Source organism: Paroedura picta, chromosome 6 (genome assembly GCF_049243985.1).
Source record: "Paroedura picta isolate Pp20150507F chromosome 6, Ppicta_v3.0, whole genome shotgun sequence".
In the NCBI taxonomy this organism is placed as follows: Eukaryota; Metazoa; Chordata; class Lepidosauria; order Squamata; family Gekkonidae; genus Paroedura; species Paroedura picta.
This window is the reverse complement of record NC_135374.1, coordinates 80,850,550-80,870,096: the sequence shown is the minus strand read 5'-3', so window position 1 is coordinate 80,870,096 and position 19,547 is coordinate 80,850,550. Positions and strand designations below refer to the sequence as shown.

At 38.4% G+C, this 19,547-nt stretch overlaps 1 protein-coding gene across 1 annotated transcript in view; it reads right to left on the bottom strand.

Annotated features, from left to right (window-relative positions):
- Positions 1-1,281: 1,281 nt before the first annotated feature.
- Positions 1,282-19,547, bottom strand: part of PUDP (pseudouridine 5'-phosphatase) — a 56,512-nt gene continuing 38,246 nt past the window's right edge. Inside the window, exon 4 of the mRNA XM_077343300.1 lies at positions 1,282-2,425. Coding sequence (XP_077199415.1) covers positions 2,249-2,425 — 177 coding nt within the window. The 3' untranslated portion in view covers positions 1,282-2,248. The remainder of the gene's footprint in view (positions 2,426-19,547) is intronic.

Sequence of the window (19,547 nt, the reverse complement as noted above, 5' to 3'; positions counted from 1 at the left end):
TATACCATGGAAATCCCATATCCGGACAGTACTCCAACAACTCAACTGTTTCCCAATTAAATTCCAGGTTTGGCTTAAGGTTCTGGTAATTACCTTCAAGGCCATATGCGGTCTGAGCCCAGTGTACCTAAGAGACTCTCTCTGCCTATGCCCCCAAAAGAGCACTATGTTCTGCCACCACCAACTAACTAGTAATCCCTGGCCCCAAAGAAGTATGTCAGACCTCAACAAGGGCCAGAGTCTTCTCTGAATTGGCCCCCACCAGGTGGAATGAGCTCCCTGAAGAGATCAGGGCCCTTACTGAACTCTCAGAATTCTGCAGGGGTGGCAAAAGGGAGCTCCTCCACCAGGTATTCGACTGAGGTTAATCTAACATATAAACATTCAGCGCTCCCCCTCAAATCATACCCTCCATAATCTGAACATTTCTGACTTCCTAGGGGTTGTATTAAAGTTGTTCTGCTGAAATTGTTCAACGAGTTCATTATGATAACCTGTTAAACTTCAGTCCTCCTCAAGCTTGCCAGTTAACACAGTTGATGATGCACTTCTGACAACATGGCAGGAAGGCATGGCCAACTGACCTCACTTCTGTGGCTCCACAAAGCCTGAAAAGTCATTCCAGGGGCTCTTCTATGGTCAAAAGGTTGAAAAAGGCTGCTATATACAAATTAAAGTGTGCCTGATACCAGGGCTCCTTGAAGCTTGAGAAATTATTTCAGAAGCTCCTTTATAGTCAAAACTTTGGAAAAGGCTGCAATTTTAGCAGAATTCCAAGAGCCAAAGGTAGTGGTTAGGAGTGCAGAACCTGGCAAGCCAGGTTCGATTGTGCACTCCCCCACATGCAGCCAGCTGGGTGACCCTGGGCTCACCATGGTGCTGATAAAGCTGTTCCGATTGAGCAGTGATATCATGATTCTCTCAGCCTCACCTACCTCACAGGGTATCTGTTGTGGGGAGAGGAAAGGGAAGGCGATTGTAAGCTCCTTTGAGACTCCTTCGGGTAGAGAAAAACGGCATATAAGAATCAACTCTTCTTCTAAACAGATTAAAGCACTGTTTGATACAACTGTTCTGACAGGTTTGATCATATTCAATAAGCTCTAAGTATGAATACAAGGAAGGTATATAAACATATAATGGGCTGTATCCTTAACATCTTTACAATTCTTTATGTTGGTGGACATATATGTGTGATGTAGTTTGTTCTATGTCGTTACCTGTTGATTTTTTCTAACTAGCAGAAGCAGAATTACCAAAAACAAAATATATGCAATGGTCTACAATTTACAATATTTATTCAGAACAAAGTATGTGGATGAGGTTGAGTATTAAATACAAACCACTCTGATTTCCATAAACAATACAGCAGATGTAATCACTATACATATAGTGGATGTGGTTGAAACCTACAATGTACACAGAGCCTCTACAGAATATGGTAAAGAAATCAGTTTTAAATTATATAATGGCAATTGGGGGGAGGGGGGACACATGAGAAGGAAAACTGACATTTTAGCAGAATTCCAAGAGCAAAAATTTGTATCAACTAGAAGAAACATTTTCTGTAACAAAATTATGAAAGTAAAAAGGGAACTTAAATGAAACTGGAAAATAGAAAAAAACAAGAACACGAAAATACTTAGGTAAGCTGGTAATGGTTACCAGAATATGCAGACTAATTATATGACTATTCCTAATCAATTTCTTTCAAAGTGCTTAAAACTACAAAGTGCCAGATAAAGGTAAAAAATTAACAAGACCCTGCCTGAAAGCTTCAGTCGCTTTAATGATCCCAGGCATAACATCTTCCATTCTAGTTACAAATGGAAATTTCATATGACATGCTTCGTATACACTGAGGAACAGAAAACTGCAAAAATGTGGAATGTCAAACAAGTCAATATAATAGAGATTATTTTGAGCCTTTATAGGCATATAAAAGAGTTTTTAATCCAAAAAATGTCTCTATTTTACTTCTGGTGGTACCTCATTGCACTGAATCAGAGGTGACTCCTAAAATGGTTTTGAAATATGCGGTGATGTAGTATGGAATAATGCTTCAAAAATGAGGCTATAGTATATGCTATGCATGCAGTCCCATCTTTCCATCTAGCACCAGTAGATCTGCATAAACAAGCTATTTCTTACCATTAATTATAAGCACAGAACATATAGCATTTGTGTGTTGTCTGTGTCTCCATTCCACACCAAAAAAAGCTTCATTAAAACAACAATAAAACCCTGCTCAAGGAAATGGTGGTAGACCAAAGAGTTCTGGCTTAAAATGATTCATAGACTGAAGTACTAATGTTGCTTCTTTTGTGAGATCTTTGTTCAGGTGTTCATCTGGAATCATGACCACTTGCATCCCGGCTGCCAGACCTGCTTTGACCCCAACTGGAGCATCTTCAAATACAAGACACTAAGAATTGAAAAGAAAAAAAAATCAAAGGGCTGGGTAAGGTGAATTCAGACTTATGCTCTAGAAACAGAAGTTCAGTACACTGTTTTCCATAGATGCCACTGTGAAATAACTTACTCTACTTATTTCACAGAATTTTATTGCAGTGCTATGATTAGAACTATGTGTTAAAGTTGTCATTAAAAGCTAAGCACATTACCACTAAAATATTTTTGATCTTGTATTGATATATTGTTCAGTTCTCAGCTTGAGATAAATGTTCAAAACAAACATTTTATTTAAGCCATTTTTATTGTTTATTAAGCAATAAATATGCATGGGGCCTGTATTGTGAAAATTAAATGTACTCATTTTGGTTATAAAATATCACTTTCTTGTATTCTCTCTTTTGTATTTCCTCCAATTATGTGATAAGCTATGGGGATTTTATACCTACATATAAGAGCAGAAATGTTTCATCTACATTTTTCTTCAAAAGTGCTAGGAGAAGGTAAAGGGGATAAGTGCCAATTTTGCATTTTACAATGGAAATACCCAGCAGATGGTTTGATAGGCTTTCACCCTATGACTTTGCTCAACAAAGTGAGAAGTCTTGCTCCAGCCTAAGAAGACTTTCTCCAAAGTAAGTGAATTTTCTGCCAAATAATGGCTGCTTGCACTAGAGGAGTTTGACTAGCCTGGAGGACCACTTTAAACATTTCAGAGTGCATTACATCCACCAGAAATTCTCACAGAATAAAACATTTCCACCCACAGAGAGTGACTTTCTCACCTCCATTTTCCTGTTAAAACACAACATGTCTCATGACACTTTGGTTGAATTTGGGGCTACAACAGAAGGGGGAGGTGAGGAAGTAGTGTTCCATAAGCAGATTTGGAAAAGCTCTTGTAGATCCAAGTGCACAACTTTTGAAACATTACCAGTTTAGGTATCAGTCTAAAACTTTATTCATGATATATAAGATCCTGATTTCATCAGTTAGAATTTTAGTACATATTTGTTTCAAACAGATGTCTTTAGAAAAATAAAAAGATAATAAAATTTGTTTGTCCAACAATCTTCTGGAAGTTTTGCTGAAAGTGGTATCACAGGGATATCTGACTGAAGTATTTGGAAGTTACAACAGATTCAAGTATTTGAAGGCTTCTGTCCTCTTATATTTTTTGGAGTTTTTACTATCCCCACCGCTCATTTAAAAGTCACTATGATACCACTGCTTTTACAGTCTCTTCTGTACCTGCCTTTACAAAAAAGAGGGGCACGCAAAAGAAATATAGAAGTGAGGGTATAAAGGCTGCACCCCCATATTTGCCAAAAAGAAAAACCTTAGTGAAATTCTTTCAATCTAGTGTCTTATTTTGGTCTTCCGGTGATGCATGGAGTCTCCCTTGGGCATCTGATGGCTCTCTTGGATATCAGTGCCAGCTTGGTGTAGTGGTTAGGAGTGCCTATTTCTAATTTGGCAAGCCAGGATTAATTCCCCGCTTCTCCATATGCAGCCAGTTGGATGACCTTGGGCTCACAACAATACTGACAAAGCTGTTCTGACCAAAAGTAATATTGGGCCTCTCTCAGCCTTACCTACCTCACAGGGTGTCTGTTGTGTGGAGAGAAAAGGGAAGTCAATTGTTAGCCACTTTGAGACTTGTTCTGGTAGAGAAAAGCGGCATATAGGAACCAACCCTCCTTCTTTATAAGTAGTAATGCACACAGCATAAGCTAGGAGCAAAAATGCATAATTAACCTTTGTAAACACTGAACATTCCAAAACTAGTGGGCTTCAGGTTCAAATTCTCATTTTGAAATGAAGTCCACTGGGTGCTCTCATGCCAGTTATCATGTCTCAGCTAAACCTACTTCACAAAGATGTTTTGAGGATAAAAAAAAATCCTATATATCTGCCCTGTGTTCCTTCTAGGAATGAAAAGATGAAAATGTGATGCATTAGATACCTAGATAAGTAGGCACAAACAGCATTAATCTGAGTGATTTCCTAAATGTTACTAGTTCACAGAAACAAGTGACTTATTCAATATTAAATCTGCAGGGAGATGTATTCTTTAGCCTTTAATCAATCTTTATTTAAAATGAAAACATGTTTAAATACTTTGTAACATTCACTTTGCAGATGGAAAATCAGATCAACAGCACTGTGTTCAAACATTGTTCATTCAACAGTTTAATAATATGTTTTTTTTCTGCTTCAATGCATTACTAAGTAGGTGTTCTGTACTTGATGGATAAATGTAGTTTTTGATTTCCACAGCTTAATGTGACACAGTCAGGGGTATCTCAAGGATGGAGAAAATAGATACAGTGAAGTATTTGTATCCTGGATTATGATTAAACTAGCTCTTTTTACTGACCTTAAATTGACTCCTCCATGAATAAGACTGTAAATTGTTATACTTGTGACTAGGCATATGCATTCAGCTAATACAAAATGAAAAAATATGCCCAAAATATTGGTATTTGGGGGGTATTAATTCATCTGTGTAGCCCCCCCCCCCTATTTTTTTAGCTATACAAAATGGCTGGCCATCAAAATCCTGAAAACATTCAGGATTTTGGAGGACAACCAAATAGCCACAGTTAGCGTGCGTTTAAAGTGTTCTCAATCCTTCTAAATGCCTTCAGAGTTCATTTACACAACGATGGCTTTCAAAAGGTATTAAATTTTAAAGGAACCACATACTCTTTAAAGTTTAAATGCCTCCTTCTAAGAGGCACCTTCTATGAAGATTCACAGAATTGAACCCCTTGGTCCAAACCTGGAGGTTTTTTTGAGGAGAGACACCAGCAGCTATGCTGCAAATTTGGTGCCTCTACCAAAAACATCCCCCCTCCAAACCCAGATACCCCCATTCTTTATTATAGGCAATGGGGACTGAAAAGTATCTTCTCAAGATCATGTAATTTCAGTAAAAATAATAGGTCCTATTTTGCCTTATAATATTTTGAAGGGTGATTGAAAATAGTTTTCAGGGTTTTTTTTTACATTTTTTACTTAAAACAATTTTATTTAAAAAATTACTTAAAGTGTTTAATGTTTCAATTTATAGCTCTAAGTAATAATTTATAGTTATAGGTGAATAATTTACTTATATTGCTTTAGTATTTTTAAAATTATATACATATACATACACATACACACACACACACACATATATATATATCTTTTTTTATAATTTTATTATTTATTATTATATGAAGCATTTACAGAAAAATTAAGAAAAAAGCGACCAGCTGATATGGTTTGCCATCCTCTTTTAACATACATATTCAGTTCCCAACACATATTATTCCTAATCTAGAAGTTTTTACCATTTTTCTTAGCAAAGTGATTGTTAATACATATGAGAATATGATCTATTATAAGAATATATTCTGTTATTATCTTAAATGATATAAGGTTAGTCCCCTTCATAGATTGGCCCTGACCTAAGAGTTACTGCTGCCGTCTTGTTAATACCTATGAAGTATAGTTTGTCGTCCTCTTTTAGCATACATATTGGCATACATACTGAGTTCCCATCACATATTGATCCTGATCTAGAAGTTATTACCATCTTTCTTAGCAGAGTAGTTGTTAATACATGTGAGAGTATAATCTATTATAAGGATATATTCTATTATTGCCTTAGATGATATAAAGTCAGTTCCCTTCATATATTAGTCCTGTCCTAAAAGTTACTGCTGCTGTCTTCCCCACAGGTAACCAGGAGAATACTCCACTGTTGTACTCATCCTTCAGGTGGTCGCATAAAATGAAATTGTGTTTTTTTCCATAGTAGAGTGTTTCTGATTGTCCTTCTGTCAGGGCCAAAGAAGTCTCTTACTTGATTCTTGCTTGCAGTCGCCTTTGAGTAGGCTCTGTATACTTTATCTATCTGGATCTCTTCCTCTGGTCGCTCAGAAATATCTCCTGATAGCTTCCTGGGTGCTGTTGCTTTTGAATAGACTCTTTTTATTTTGCTGATCCAAATCACTTCCTGCTCTAAATAGACTTCCAGGTTTTTGGTGCTTTCCTTCCTTAAATCTGTTTTCCCAAGTTCTTCAAAGGTACTTTGAGTTTTTACATCTCTAGCTCTCTTCCCCTCCTGTTGATTAACTTCCAAACATTGAAGTTTCGTTTGATTTATTGTTGGCTGAGCTGCGTCATCAGCTGGTCTCTCCAGACCATGGGCTCCGTCCAAAAGCTCCCCCTTAATCCCACGGATTTCCTTTTCCAGCTTATTGACTGCTTTCAGTATCTTGGAGTTTCCTTCGCATAACAAATGGAAAAGCTGTGCTTTAGTTAATTCTTCCATAGTTCTAGGCAGTTACAAACTATAAACAGAAAGTCTTGTGAGGTCTCGCGGGAGCACGAGCGATCCCAAATTATCAGTTTGTCGATCTCTGTATCAAGTCAGTTTCCCCCACTGAACTTTCACCAACAAATCTTCAAAGCTCTCTCTTTGTTTGGTTAGTGGGTATAATTAGCTGGGAGTCTCTCACTCGACGAAAGAGGGAATTCACTTGTAAATTGGTTGAGGAGGGGGGGGAAGAGCTTGTGGGAAAAGAAAAGGAAAAGCCAGAAAGCTTTCAATCCTTACTGTTGTAAACTTCAGCTCCTGTCAGTCTGGTGAGAGATGGTCTGGGAAGAATGTAGGGTCAGCTGGTCGTTTCAAGCTTAGAGAGTTGTTTGCGACAAGGGCGCCATTGTGAACTTGAGCACACGCCGCTGTTGATCTGGAGAGTTCGGTTCCCCTACCTCCCCACGGATCTGTAGGACCCTCAGGATGCCGTTCCCGGTTCCTGGGGCGACCGGCGAGCAGATTTGCGTATCTGCTCAGGTCTGCCAGGTACAGATGCTCCTGACCCTCGGCATGGCTTAAGAGCTGGATAGAAGTCCAGCAATTACGGCGCCATCTTCAGTCGACCTATATATATATATATCTTGATGGGCATACAGCAGATTAGCAAAATTATATTTAATATAGTTGTGGGGTCTGGCTTGGAAGAAAAGTTAAGTTTTAATCTCTGATTTCACCTTCAGCACTTATTGAATCTTAATTTCTTGTCTGTTAAGAAATGGGGCCATGGGCCACCATTGTTGGGCTGTGCTTATAGCGTCAGTTAGCCTGAAACTAGCCCTGGAACTTCCATATAATTTCTTGATCTTTCCAAACACATAGGGCTCCTGTAGTTTTCACATATAAACTTGAGCAAAGGAAAACCTACTTTGCTCTGACTTGAATAGGAAATGGGCATAGCTTTGTCAGCATGAAATGGGCCGCATAGCTTTGTGCTATCTTTGAAATGGCAGGGCTGAAGTACATTTCTCCTCTTTCAGCTTTTTTCTTTAACAGCTTAGGGGCAGGTAAGCTGTGAGCTGCCTCTTGGCTGTTGGAGCTTATTCTACCAGGTGGGGGCCAGGATGAAGAAAGCTCTGGCTCTGGTTATGGCCAAGTGAGTTTCCTTGGGGCCAGGGATTCCCAGGCAGTTGGCTCTTTGAGGGTTATAGGTAGGGAAGCGTTCCCTCAGGTACACTGGGCCTTGACCTCATATGGCATTAAAGGTAATTACCAAAACCTTAAGTATGATCCAGAATTCAACTGGAAGCCAGTGCAGTTGTTGGAGAATAGGCCAGATGTGGGACCTCCAAGGTATAGCTGTGAGGACCCTGGCCACTGCATTCTGGATCAGCTGTAGTTTCCAGATCAAAGTTAAGGCTGGCCTGCATAGAGTGAGTTACATAAGTCCAGTCTAGAGGTGACCGTCGTGTGGATCACTGTGGCTAGGTGTTCCAGGTCCAAGTAGGGTGCTAATTGTTTGGCTTGGCAGTGATAGAATGCCAGGTGCGCTACTTTTGTGACCTGAGCCCCACTGAGAGGAAGCCATTGAGAATCATACCCAGGTTCCTGGCAGACTGATCCATTGCTAGCTGTACTCTGTCCGGGTTAGGGAGGTGTGCTTCCTCACTTGGACCCTTCTTACCTAACCACAGGACCTCTGAGGGGGTAGAGCTTCAGACAACTCTGCTTGAGCCACCTCAGCACTTCTTCTAAGCAGCTGGCTAATGTTTTGGGGGGAGAATCAGGGTGGTCATCCATCAGGAAGAGGAGCTAGATGTCACCCACATATTGGTGACAACCCAGTCCGAACTTCCATACCAGTTGGGCAAGAGGGCACATGAAGATGGATCATTGTAACATGATTGCACAAACTGCCACTGCTTGAATTCTTTAAACATGACTGGGAGAGACAGACTAATAAATAGTAATGAATGTTTATACTTTCCCTATTGATTTGCAGTTAAAACAACAAAAATGAACAGAACTTTGTTTTAATCTTTCATTAGTGAATAAACAAATGCATAATCTTTAGTAGGGTTAAACCTTTCATTGGACGAAGGCACTTCTATCCATCCAAAGTTTAGCCAGATTTGGAGCCAACTAGATTTTCCATTCGTGTAAGAAGGAGGAGTAGGTTCTCTTTGAGCATGTGATCATCATAGATAAAAGCCATGTGGAATGGCAGAGACCAAGTGAAAAAGTGGGCTGGTTTCAACCCAATGTTTTCAATAAAATAAACAAAATAAAGATTGAATCTTTTATAATGAGTTGATATGAACTTTTTGACTTGTCATCTTTGTGTAATCAGTGAACTCTTTGACTTTGTTTTCTTTTCAAGTTGAAAATTAAGAACAATTTCATATGTAAGACTGAAAGCTTCTTTCAGCTATGAATGGGACACTTGCAAATATACAGGAGGTACAGGAAGCAGAAAAGCATCTTAAAATTGAATGTTCATTCTAGTTATGTTGATTTTTCATTTAAATTAAATATGCCATGCTGCCTATCCCTAAAATTTAGACAACATTTGTGATAATGCCTTAGTACCTTTTCAAATCACAGACTGTTGATCAGTACCAATAATAAGGAGCTGAGATAAGCTGCCATGCTTTGACCAGTTCCAGTCAGTTTCCAGAGGAACTGCCTTGTCTATTTATCATTAATTGTATGTATTTCGTGTGTATAGAGTAGCCAGGAGATCCTACAACTTAGGATTGTCTAGCAGCCAGGTAAGACATGTTGGGAGGTGGTATTGCCATTGCAAGTCTGTGAACTTTTAAAAATAGAAGTACTGTCTTTTCTGTAGGTTTGTTTGTTTAAAAGCATAAATCCTGCATTTACTCATCAACAAAAGTTGCTTGGCCCCTTTACAAGCTTTTATTTCTCAAAAGACATTAACTATTTTGTTCAGAAACTTTTCTCTAATTGATACCATACAAAGAAACGTTTCAGGAGAAAGACCTAATTGACTTCAATGATGTTACTAAGCTTACTGTACGAAAGATAACAATTACTATGGGATAAAGTATATATAATGAAAATACCCACCTAATTCTCGGGATTCAGAAACAATTAAAACAGAAGCTAGGAAAATAACCCATTATTATAGTGGCTTTTAATGTTACAACAAATAAATGCGGCCAAGTCTCCCTTTAATTTTCATGGGCTATTTATACCCATTGTGGACTGATGAAAGTGACTTCTAGAAGTAATAAGCAAAATGGCATTCAAAGGATATATCTGCAGTGACCTAAAATTTCAAGTCAGCACCCTTTTTAGCTGTGCGGAATTTCCTTGATTTCCCACAAAAACCAGGCTCCTCAGGCGCAGATTCAGAGTGAGTTCACAGTGGTGACTGCCCTTTTGCCTATCCACTAAGTTATTAATCCAGAGATATGAAAAATTAATTAGGAATGCAGGTGAGAATGTTATTTTACCTATCAAGGATTTTTTCTATCAACATGATCTCAAATATTTTGTCTGAAATGTCAATTTTTAACACAGTTTAAATACTTGCATCAGTATATAGTATTGGTCCATTTTTTCTTATCTACTTATAATAATTATATACAACTAGTTGCTTTAATTGCACAGCCATGGATTTAGCACACTCATTTTGTTCTTACAAACACTAGAAGCATTTTTAAATAGATATTTTTATTTTTAAAGGTATATAAAGGTCACAAAGAAAGAAGGAGGGGCTACATAGCAAACCATATATATAGATCAAAAAGTATTTGCAAGCATATGTATTACACATGCTTGTAACTAGAGAACTCTGACTGGGTAGAGTTGAATATCAACCCAAAAGAAGAATAAGAATGGGTCTCAAGGTGGCTTACAATCGCTTTCCCTTCCTTTCCCTCACAACATGCGTCCTGTGAAGTAGGTGGGGCTGAGACAGCTCTGATAGATCTGCTCTGTGAGAAAGACCGAATTGCATTTGACAGTGACTAGCCCAAGGTTGTCCAGCTGGCTGCAAGGAGTAGAGCAAGGAATCAAACTTGGCTCTCCAGATTAAAGGCTGATGCTGTTAACCACTACACCAATCTCAGTGGAAAACATAGATTTGTCTCTGTGTAATATTTGAAAATAGTCCTTATTTGTTTTGCTTCAAATCCATGCTCTCTAGAATGGTCACACTATAAGAAAAAATTGGAAGGATTACTAGATATTTTGTACCATTCAAATCAAGGACAGCACAATAATAACCACAGGACAGAAATACTGTGCAGCTGTGGATATGGTTAAGTGACATACTGACTTGCAGCCAGTATGATGTGAGAACAAGCTGTGGCATAAATACATCATATTGCCTGGCTAATGGGAAGGCCACCATAATTATTACATGCTTAGTTTTAGCAGATGCTGTTGTCCATGCTTGTTTCTAACAGTTTATATGAATGCAAGTAATTACATTACAGAGATAAACTTTAGCATTTTATTCAAAAATATCACTTTCTAGATCATGTTTACTATGAAGAACTCCTTCATAAAATCAGTAAGTAATGATCCATTAGTTAAGTGACTAGTTACAACTGTAATAAGGCATGGACTCACACTCGTCTTATCTTTTGCTGAGGAACTAATTCAGACCAGAAGTATGTTTTTATTTAATTGAAAATATTTGTATCCCACCTTTCCACCTGATCATGGTCATCAGAGCAGCACACATAAAACATTAGAACAATGAAAAACATTTTAAAAGATAAAATAATTTAAAACGTCATGGGACCAAATAAAAAAGAACTGGAAATATGGTCCAGACTAAAGTTGTTGTGGTCACTGAGGATAGCAACGATTATAATGATAGTATTGCCCAAAATGAATTTTTATTCCATTACTCGAGAGATTGAAGACAAAACATTCCAGAATTCATGTGGAACTATAAAAGACCCAGGATCACTTTCAGGATTCTGCAAGATGACAAATCAAGAGGATTGGGACTACCTAATATAAAGCTATACTATCATGCAGCTGCATTGGTCTGGATTACTGAATGGATCAACAATCCGTTAAAAAGAGTTCTTGCATTGGAGAAGATCAACCCTAAACAAGGCCCACACAATTTGTTCTGGCCTCATGATCATGGAAAACTGAAAAAAGAAACTCATCCCATAAGAGCATCCCTACTGAAAATCTAGAAGAAATACAAAGAAAGACTAAGGGATAAAGGATAAAGGAATATCCTCAGATAGTACAGGAGAAACAAATTTTAAACTGGCTAATGAGACAATTAGTCTCAAGGTTAAAATCAGACTAGTACCTGTACTGAATTCGAAATGTTAATAAAGTAGCATAAACCGCAATAATTAGGCCGAATTGATAAATATATTCTTAACCTGGAAACAGAAGATGAACAGGTAAAAAGCTGCATGATTAAATGGGTGCAAAATTTCAGCCAAAATATTATTAGAGGAATGAGAACAATTGACAAAAGTCAATCATTAAGAGAAGGCTGGTTTAAAACATTCTACAGGTGGTATGTGGCCCTAAGGTTATTGGTAAGATGTCTTCAAATGCAGATAGTAAATGCTGGAGATGTCAAAAACATATGTGGTAGATGTGTGAGGAGTTTCAACAGTTTTTCAAGAGTTACATGGACCAATGCAGAATATTAAGAAATGTAAATTTTCAATGTATGCTAAATCTACGTTGTTATGCTTCTTTCCCCCAAAGCTTCCGAAACATCTAAAAACCTTTTTTTTTACACCTTTTTTTTACACTACTACAGCTAGACTGATAACAGCGGCAAAATGGAAACAAGGTTCTCTCCCTGGAATGGAAGAATGGCTCTCCAAGATAGAACTTGCTTGCATGGCCAAGCTGATGAACCTACTACGTCAAGAATGTCAGGAGAAATTCAAACTACGCTGGGAATGCTTCATGGAATATTTACAAACATAACTGTTATTAATATATAGGCACCAAACTCTGCTGAGTAAATGGCATATTTCCCTTCTTCTCTCCCTTCCCCATCTTTTATTATCCTTGCTCCCCCCTCTCCACACTGTTTCCCTAAACTGACAGCAGGGCTTTAAAGAAGGTTAAAAACCCTATTTCAAAGAAGTTTAAAAAGTAATGTTGAGGCCTTTTAGTGTCTTTAATAATAAATACATGAATTTTCATATATTAAAAACAATATAAAATAATTCAATGCAAACACCTAAAAACAACACTAGAACCAGGGAGGAACATCAACAAGAGTTATTCGGGGTACGCCAAAACAAAACAAAAAGCTTCATCTGCTGGCAGAAGACATGAATAAAAGAGAACTCCCTAAGGAGGGAGTTCCACAGTTTTGGCGTCATGACCAAGAAAGCCCCAGAAAATAGGCATTTTACATAGACTTTTTCTAAAACATTATTTTAAAGAATAGTTTGAACATATTAAAATGAATCCTGCAAGTTACGGCAGTAATGCACACTCATTTTAAAATAAGAATTGCATGATTTTCCTTTTAAAAACTTTTATTTATACTTTGGGTATACACATGCAAATATATATCATTGAATTACTCAGCCCCATTATCACTTTTATTCCAGCCACATTCAATCAAAAGCTGAATCTGATAGAAAAAATAAATAGAACATCATCAGGATAGGAGAAATTATATGTATATTTGATAATGTAATAATGGATTCATAACAACAGCATAAAAGCTAACCATGTAAGTTTTATGTTACTGTGACAGTTGTTTTTGAGATAGTTCTCAAAATAAGATATATTACTTGCACATTAACTTAAAAAATACGAAATGGAAATTATGCTATATGAGAAATGTTTAATGATAAAACTTCTGAAGTATTTAACTTTTCTTATTTTCTGCTTTGGTGTACAGAATTTCTAGGAAAAGGAAAAATGCATTTGACTGATTTGTTTAATAGTAACTGTAGTACTGTATTATCAAATGAATGCAACCAAATTTGCAGTGTTTGGATTATTGCTGTCTGTTACTGTAAGGAAACAATACTGTCTGCATTGTTTGATAGGTCATGTCCAAATGCATATGCTTTATTACTGGACTAGCTTCAAAGCCCGTTCCTAAGAACGGGCCATGAAAGGGTCCCCCCCCTGGCCCCTGGCCAGGCAGCTTAAGGTGGCTTTGGGCTGCAGCTTGCAGCTGGATCAAGTGGGGTGGGCGGGGGCTGGCCAGCTTGTTAACAGGTCTGGGACAGAGCTCCTTCGCAGGCAGTCAGCAGGCCAGGATGCCCTCGTTAGCAGGCCCAGCCTAGCAGGCCAAAAGGCCTTCGTTATCAGGCCCAGCCTAGCAGGCCGGGAGGTCCTCCTTAGCAGGCCCTCCACCATGACACTTTGCCCAGGGTCCTCTCCCCTTACCTGCTGCTGGCTCCAGGTACTGAGGTGCATCTGAGAGCAAAGAGGCTAGAGTCCAGGGATGGAGAGCAGGAGCTGCAGGGGCAGGGCCAATCAGGGTGCAGCCAAGTTGGCCCTATTCCAACTTGGACAGCAGGACATGTTCCACCCCCCAGGCTTTTTCACAAATATATAGAGGAACCATGATTAAGGATTTGTTTTAGTTCTGTTCCCTATTTAACAGTCCCATCTATTTTATAGATAATTCTCTTGGCTACCCCTAATCTAGTACAAGACTCAGAACCCACTATTATAAAATTTAAGTTGATGAATATGATTCCTGTTTCACTAAGACTGGATATTGTTTGGATATTCAGATATTCATATAAGATGACAATTAGAAAGCGACATGAATGCATTTTTGTTAAAAAATAAATCTTTATATTAACTTCCCTATGTTCTACATTTGGGAATGCTGAAAAACTAGCTTGCGGCACAGGTGCAAGGTTAAAGTGAACACCGTTTGAAGAAAACAAGTCAGTAGCACAGAAATAGATCCTCTTACATTTGCATGTCTTAAATGCCCTTCAGCAAATTGTTAATTGGAATACTCAGCAATATTAGCTGTTGCATAAATAATACTTTACAAAACCAGTAGCTTACCCTCCCTGAAGAATACACAGGAGTTCTCTCACAGAGGTTCTGAAGACAGCCAGAGAAGTAGTGCTGGATGCATTTTTGCATATCTTTAATTATATCCTGCTTTTCTTGCTTGTTGTGATTAGTAGACTAAGAACACATTTCTTCTCTCCTCCATTTTCTCACAAAACCTTGTGGAGTAGGGCAGATTGAGAGTTTGAGATGGGCCCAAGGTCACCCAGCAAGCTTCCCTGCAGAAGTAGGGATTCAGACCTGGATCTGCTGGGATCTTAGTCTGACAATCTACCAATGATGCCATGCTGGCTCTCACAAAGAGGCCAGGAAAAGATAACTTGTTTAGTTACTCAAGTTAAATGATTTACTTCACTAAGTGATATCTAGGCACAAATAAATTCTAAAGTAACAAGGTCATATGCAAACCAGCCATATGATAGCTCAAGAACTTTCAAAAATCAAGGTTTCAGCTACCAGATGGTTGCTCAATATATGGTATCATTAAGTAAATTTCATTAGCACAAATATGTGCTGCCATTATTGTGAGATTTAAAAACAAAGTTAAACTTTATTGTTAAACAATTTCTTATAAAATTCTTAGTGTTGTGCCATTGGTTACTGAGGAAGGCATGTCTTGCTATTTTTGATGTGCTAAGTTTTGCACAATTAGAATCTATTACAGGAAAATATGAAACAGGTGCATCAAAATGTATTTATTATAATAGTTTATCATCCTTATCCATTGTTGTTCCTCTATATATTTCTGAAACAGCCTAGGGGGTGGGACGTGTCCAGCTGTCCAAGTTGGAATAGGGCCAATCAGGGTGCAGCCAGATTTGTCCTGATTGGCCCTGCCCCTGCGGCTCCTGCCCTGGACTCTAGCCTCTTTGCTCTCAGATGCCACAGTGCCTGGAGCCAGCAGCAGGTGAGAAGGCCGTAGGCAAAGTGTCGTGGTGGAGGGCTTGCTAACGAAGGCCCCCTGGCCTGCTATGCTGGGCCTGCTCAGAAAGGCCTCTCAGCCTGCTGAATGCCTGCTAAGGAGCTCTGTCTCGGCCCTGCTAATGAGCTGCCCAGCCCCTGCCCGCCCCACTTGATTTGGCTGTGAGCTGCGGCCCAAAGCCACCTTAAAGCTGCCTGGCCAGGGGACCCTTTCAGGGCCCATTCTTAGGAATGGGCTTTGAAGCTAGTTATATATATATATATATATATATATATATATATATATATATATATATATATATATATATATATATATATATATATATATACACACACACACACACACGTATGTATGCATGCATGCATGCATCACTATGTATGTATGTATGTACAACTAGCTACATACATGTATATATGGACATGTATATATACGTACATACATGCATACGTATACGTATACATATATACATACGTACGTACATGTGTGTGTGTGTGTGTACACACACACACACACACACATACATACATACACACACACACACATATGTATATGTATACATACATGTATACATACATGCATATATATATTGTACAAGAAGACATTGAGTAGGCCTTGAACTAGGATTCTTGAATATAAAATGACAGGAACTCAGGATTTTTTTTCAGGTATACTAATTAAATATTTGGGGGCTTTATTGTCATCTCTTTAATTCTATACTAGTAAAAAGATGCACAAGTACAACGATATAGGCTAGATATCAGGGAAAAAAATTTCACAGTCAGAGTAGTTCAGCAGTGGAATAGGCTGCCTAAGGAGGTGGTGAGCTCCCCCTCACTGGCAGTCTTCAAGCAAAGGTTGGATACACACTTTTCTTGGATGCTTTAGGATGCTTTGGGCTGATCCTGCGTTGAGCAGGGGGTTGGACTAGATGGCCTGTATGGCCCCTTCCAACTCTATGATTCTATGAATAATTTCATTATTCTAACATTTAGATGACAATCATGATCTATCTTCAATGTTTTTAGTTTTCTCATTAGAAGATTTATTGACCTTCCCAAAAATTGTCTCAAAAGAGATTTGCTCCCTTTCAGGGGATTATTAAATTCTTATTATTTTTTTATAAAGGTGTATTTATTTAATGCTGTCTTTATGGCTGGCTTGAAGTTAGCGAGCCCTATTGAAGGGGCAAAAAGTGCATTTGTTAAGATTCAAGGTTTCCTTTAGCATACCAAGGCAGGCTTTAGAAGGGTTCAGATGGGAGGGGAGGGGGATACTTGCAGCCCTTAAGTTATATGTGTCACTGTGGTGAAAACAGGACAGTTCTTACATGGATTAACATCATTGTGAGGGGAGAATGTGAATAACTTGCTTGTGATCTTAACCAGGACGGATTGGCTATTAGAAAAATGACTAAATTTTTTCACATCTTCTGAAAAAATGTTTTTAACTCCCTTATGACCCCAGCCCAGATGTAGCCAGCATGATACAGAGGTATTAGACCCCACTCAGCCATGAAACTCATCGGATTACATCAGGACAGTCAGTAGCATTTAACTTAAACAGAAGGTTTTGTGGGGCTAAAATTGACAAAGGTTACCTTTCCTTATTGTTTCACTTAATATTTATGATAAGGCCTTGGAAGAGGAGTGTATCTCATGGCTTAAGTGCCACTCAGCATTTAACACCCACTCAGGGCAGCTGTCCCACCCCTGAGTGCCTCCTCCTCCAACTGGCTTGCCTGCCTGTCCAATGGGCAGCCAATTGCCTTCCATCCACCAAACCTGACTACCCCATTCTCCTTGCCTCTGAGGCTTGGAGGCTGCAGATCCCTGCCATGTAAGAGCTGCCCCTGCCAGTGAGTTCCATAGCTGCCTGCAGCCTTTCCAGGTCCACCCCCCTAATCTAGCACTCCACCCCCCTAATCTAGCACTCATTGTATTCCTGAATGCAACGGGCCCAGCCTCTAGTAAATAAATAAGCAACTATCACTGAGAAGTTGTTCTGAGCCTTCCCTCTCCCTTTAGATTTAGCAATACAGGCAAGCTCGTGATCTGTTTTATTGGGGTGTAATGAAAATTTCCTTTCAATTATCTAAATCACTGAGTCCCAGTATATGAAGCATCAGAGAACAGTAAGATTTAGATTTTTCAAAAATAACTGGCAGGCATTGGTGTAAACCGATCAAGGAGTTAGGTCTTAAATCTATGAACTTTTTTCCAGCAAAAACCACAGGCATGGCAGAAAATGGTTCATATTCTGTGGGCCAGCTTTTTAGACTTCATGATAGGTGGCAGATAAAGCCGTATATCCTATTTGTTTCAGGTCAGGAATCTGGATTTGTTTATTGCAGCTGTTTTCATCCTCCTTTACTCTTTTAACTTTTTTAAATTAAAAAAAAAAGCATGATTCCTTATTGTCAGCTTTGTACTTGTACTTGGATCCTCACTTTCCTATCTGCTTTTCCCTTTGGGCTTTGTATTCAACACAGACAATTTCAGGTACAGAATTGGTATTACTATTTTATTCAGCATGTGATGCCCCTTGGTCTGAAGCAATTTATCTAATGTTCCTCAGACGTTTTTCAAAAAAAAAGTGTATGACTAGTGGACCAGCTCAGCCTTAGCTAATGAAGATTTAAATAAATGTGAATGATTTTGATTTCAAAAACTTCTGAAAACTCATGTAGTGGGCTTACAATTCAGTGAGATTCCATCCTTAGCTACAGCAGTTCAAACTTTCTTTTAATGAGAATTTTATGAATCTAAGAGGTAAAGTTAATATCAAGGAACCATTACAGTTACTAGTCATTATGCATAGGTAATAGCACTTACTATCTGTGAGACAATATATTAAAGATTAGTGATAAATATTAAAAAGGGTATTGTTCCACCCAAAATAGGACAGATTTTTATTCAGTACTAAAACATAATCTTGGGTTGAGATGTAGTGACTTAACTATTTAAAAGATTCACTATGAAAGTTTAGCTGAACATATAGACAATGTTTCACAATTGAAGTATTTCCTATCCCTGCCTTTATAAAATTCAATTCCTAATCTGTCAAACAAAAATGTATAATAGAGCTACAATGTATGTATAATAGAGCTACACAGACAGGGAGAGGTTTAATTGAGGTCAGATATGGTAAAAGGGAAGAAAGGATGAGACACAGCTCGTTAGTGTGGATGAAAGCAAGGACTCAAGTAACAAAAAGAGTAGGAACACCGTAGGACCACTGCGAGGACAAGAAAGGTAAATTATAACAGATAATGAAGAGAGGACTGAACTGCTCAACTGTTTCTCCTCAGTCTTCTCTTGTGAGGGAAATTGTGCCCAGTGTGGTAAAAACATATCACAACATGGGGGATGGGAATGGTGGCCTGGGATCACTGTGCGGGCAATCCATAAACACCTAGTTTCTTTAAATGAAACAAAGTCTTCTAGGCCAGGTGAATTGCATCCAAGGATACTAAAAGAACTTGCAGATGTCATCACTGAACCTCTGTCAATTATTTTTGACACTTTTTGGAGAACAGGTGAGGTGCCAGATGATTGGAGGTAGGCAAATGTTGTCCCTATCTTCAAAAAAGGGAAAAAGGCGGATCCGGGTAACTACAGACCTATCAGCTTAATATCTGTAGCTGGCAAAATTTTGGAACAAATCATCAAACAGTCAGTCCTTGAGCAGCTGGAACAGAGAGCTGTGATTTCTAAGACTCAGCATGGGTTTCACAAGAACAAGTCATATCAGACCAACCTTATCTCTTTTTTGAGAAAGTGACTATATTGCTGGATCAAGGGAATGCTATGGAAGTAGTTTATCTGGATTTCAGTAAAGCTTTTGATAATGTTCCACATGCTATTGTTGTTGACAAGC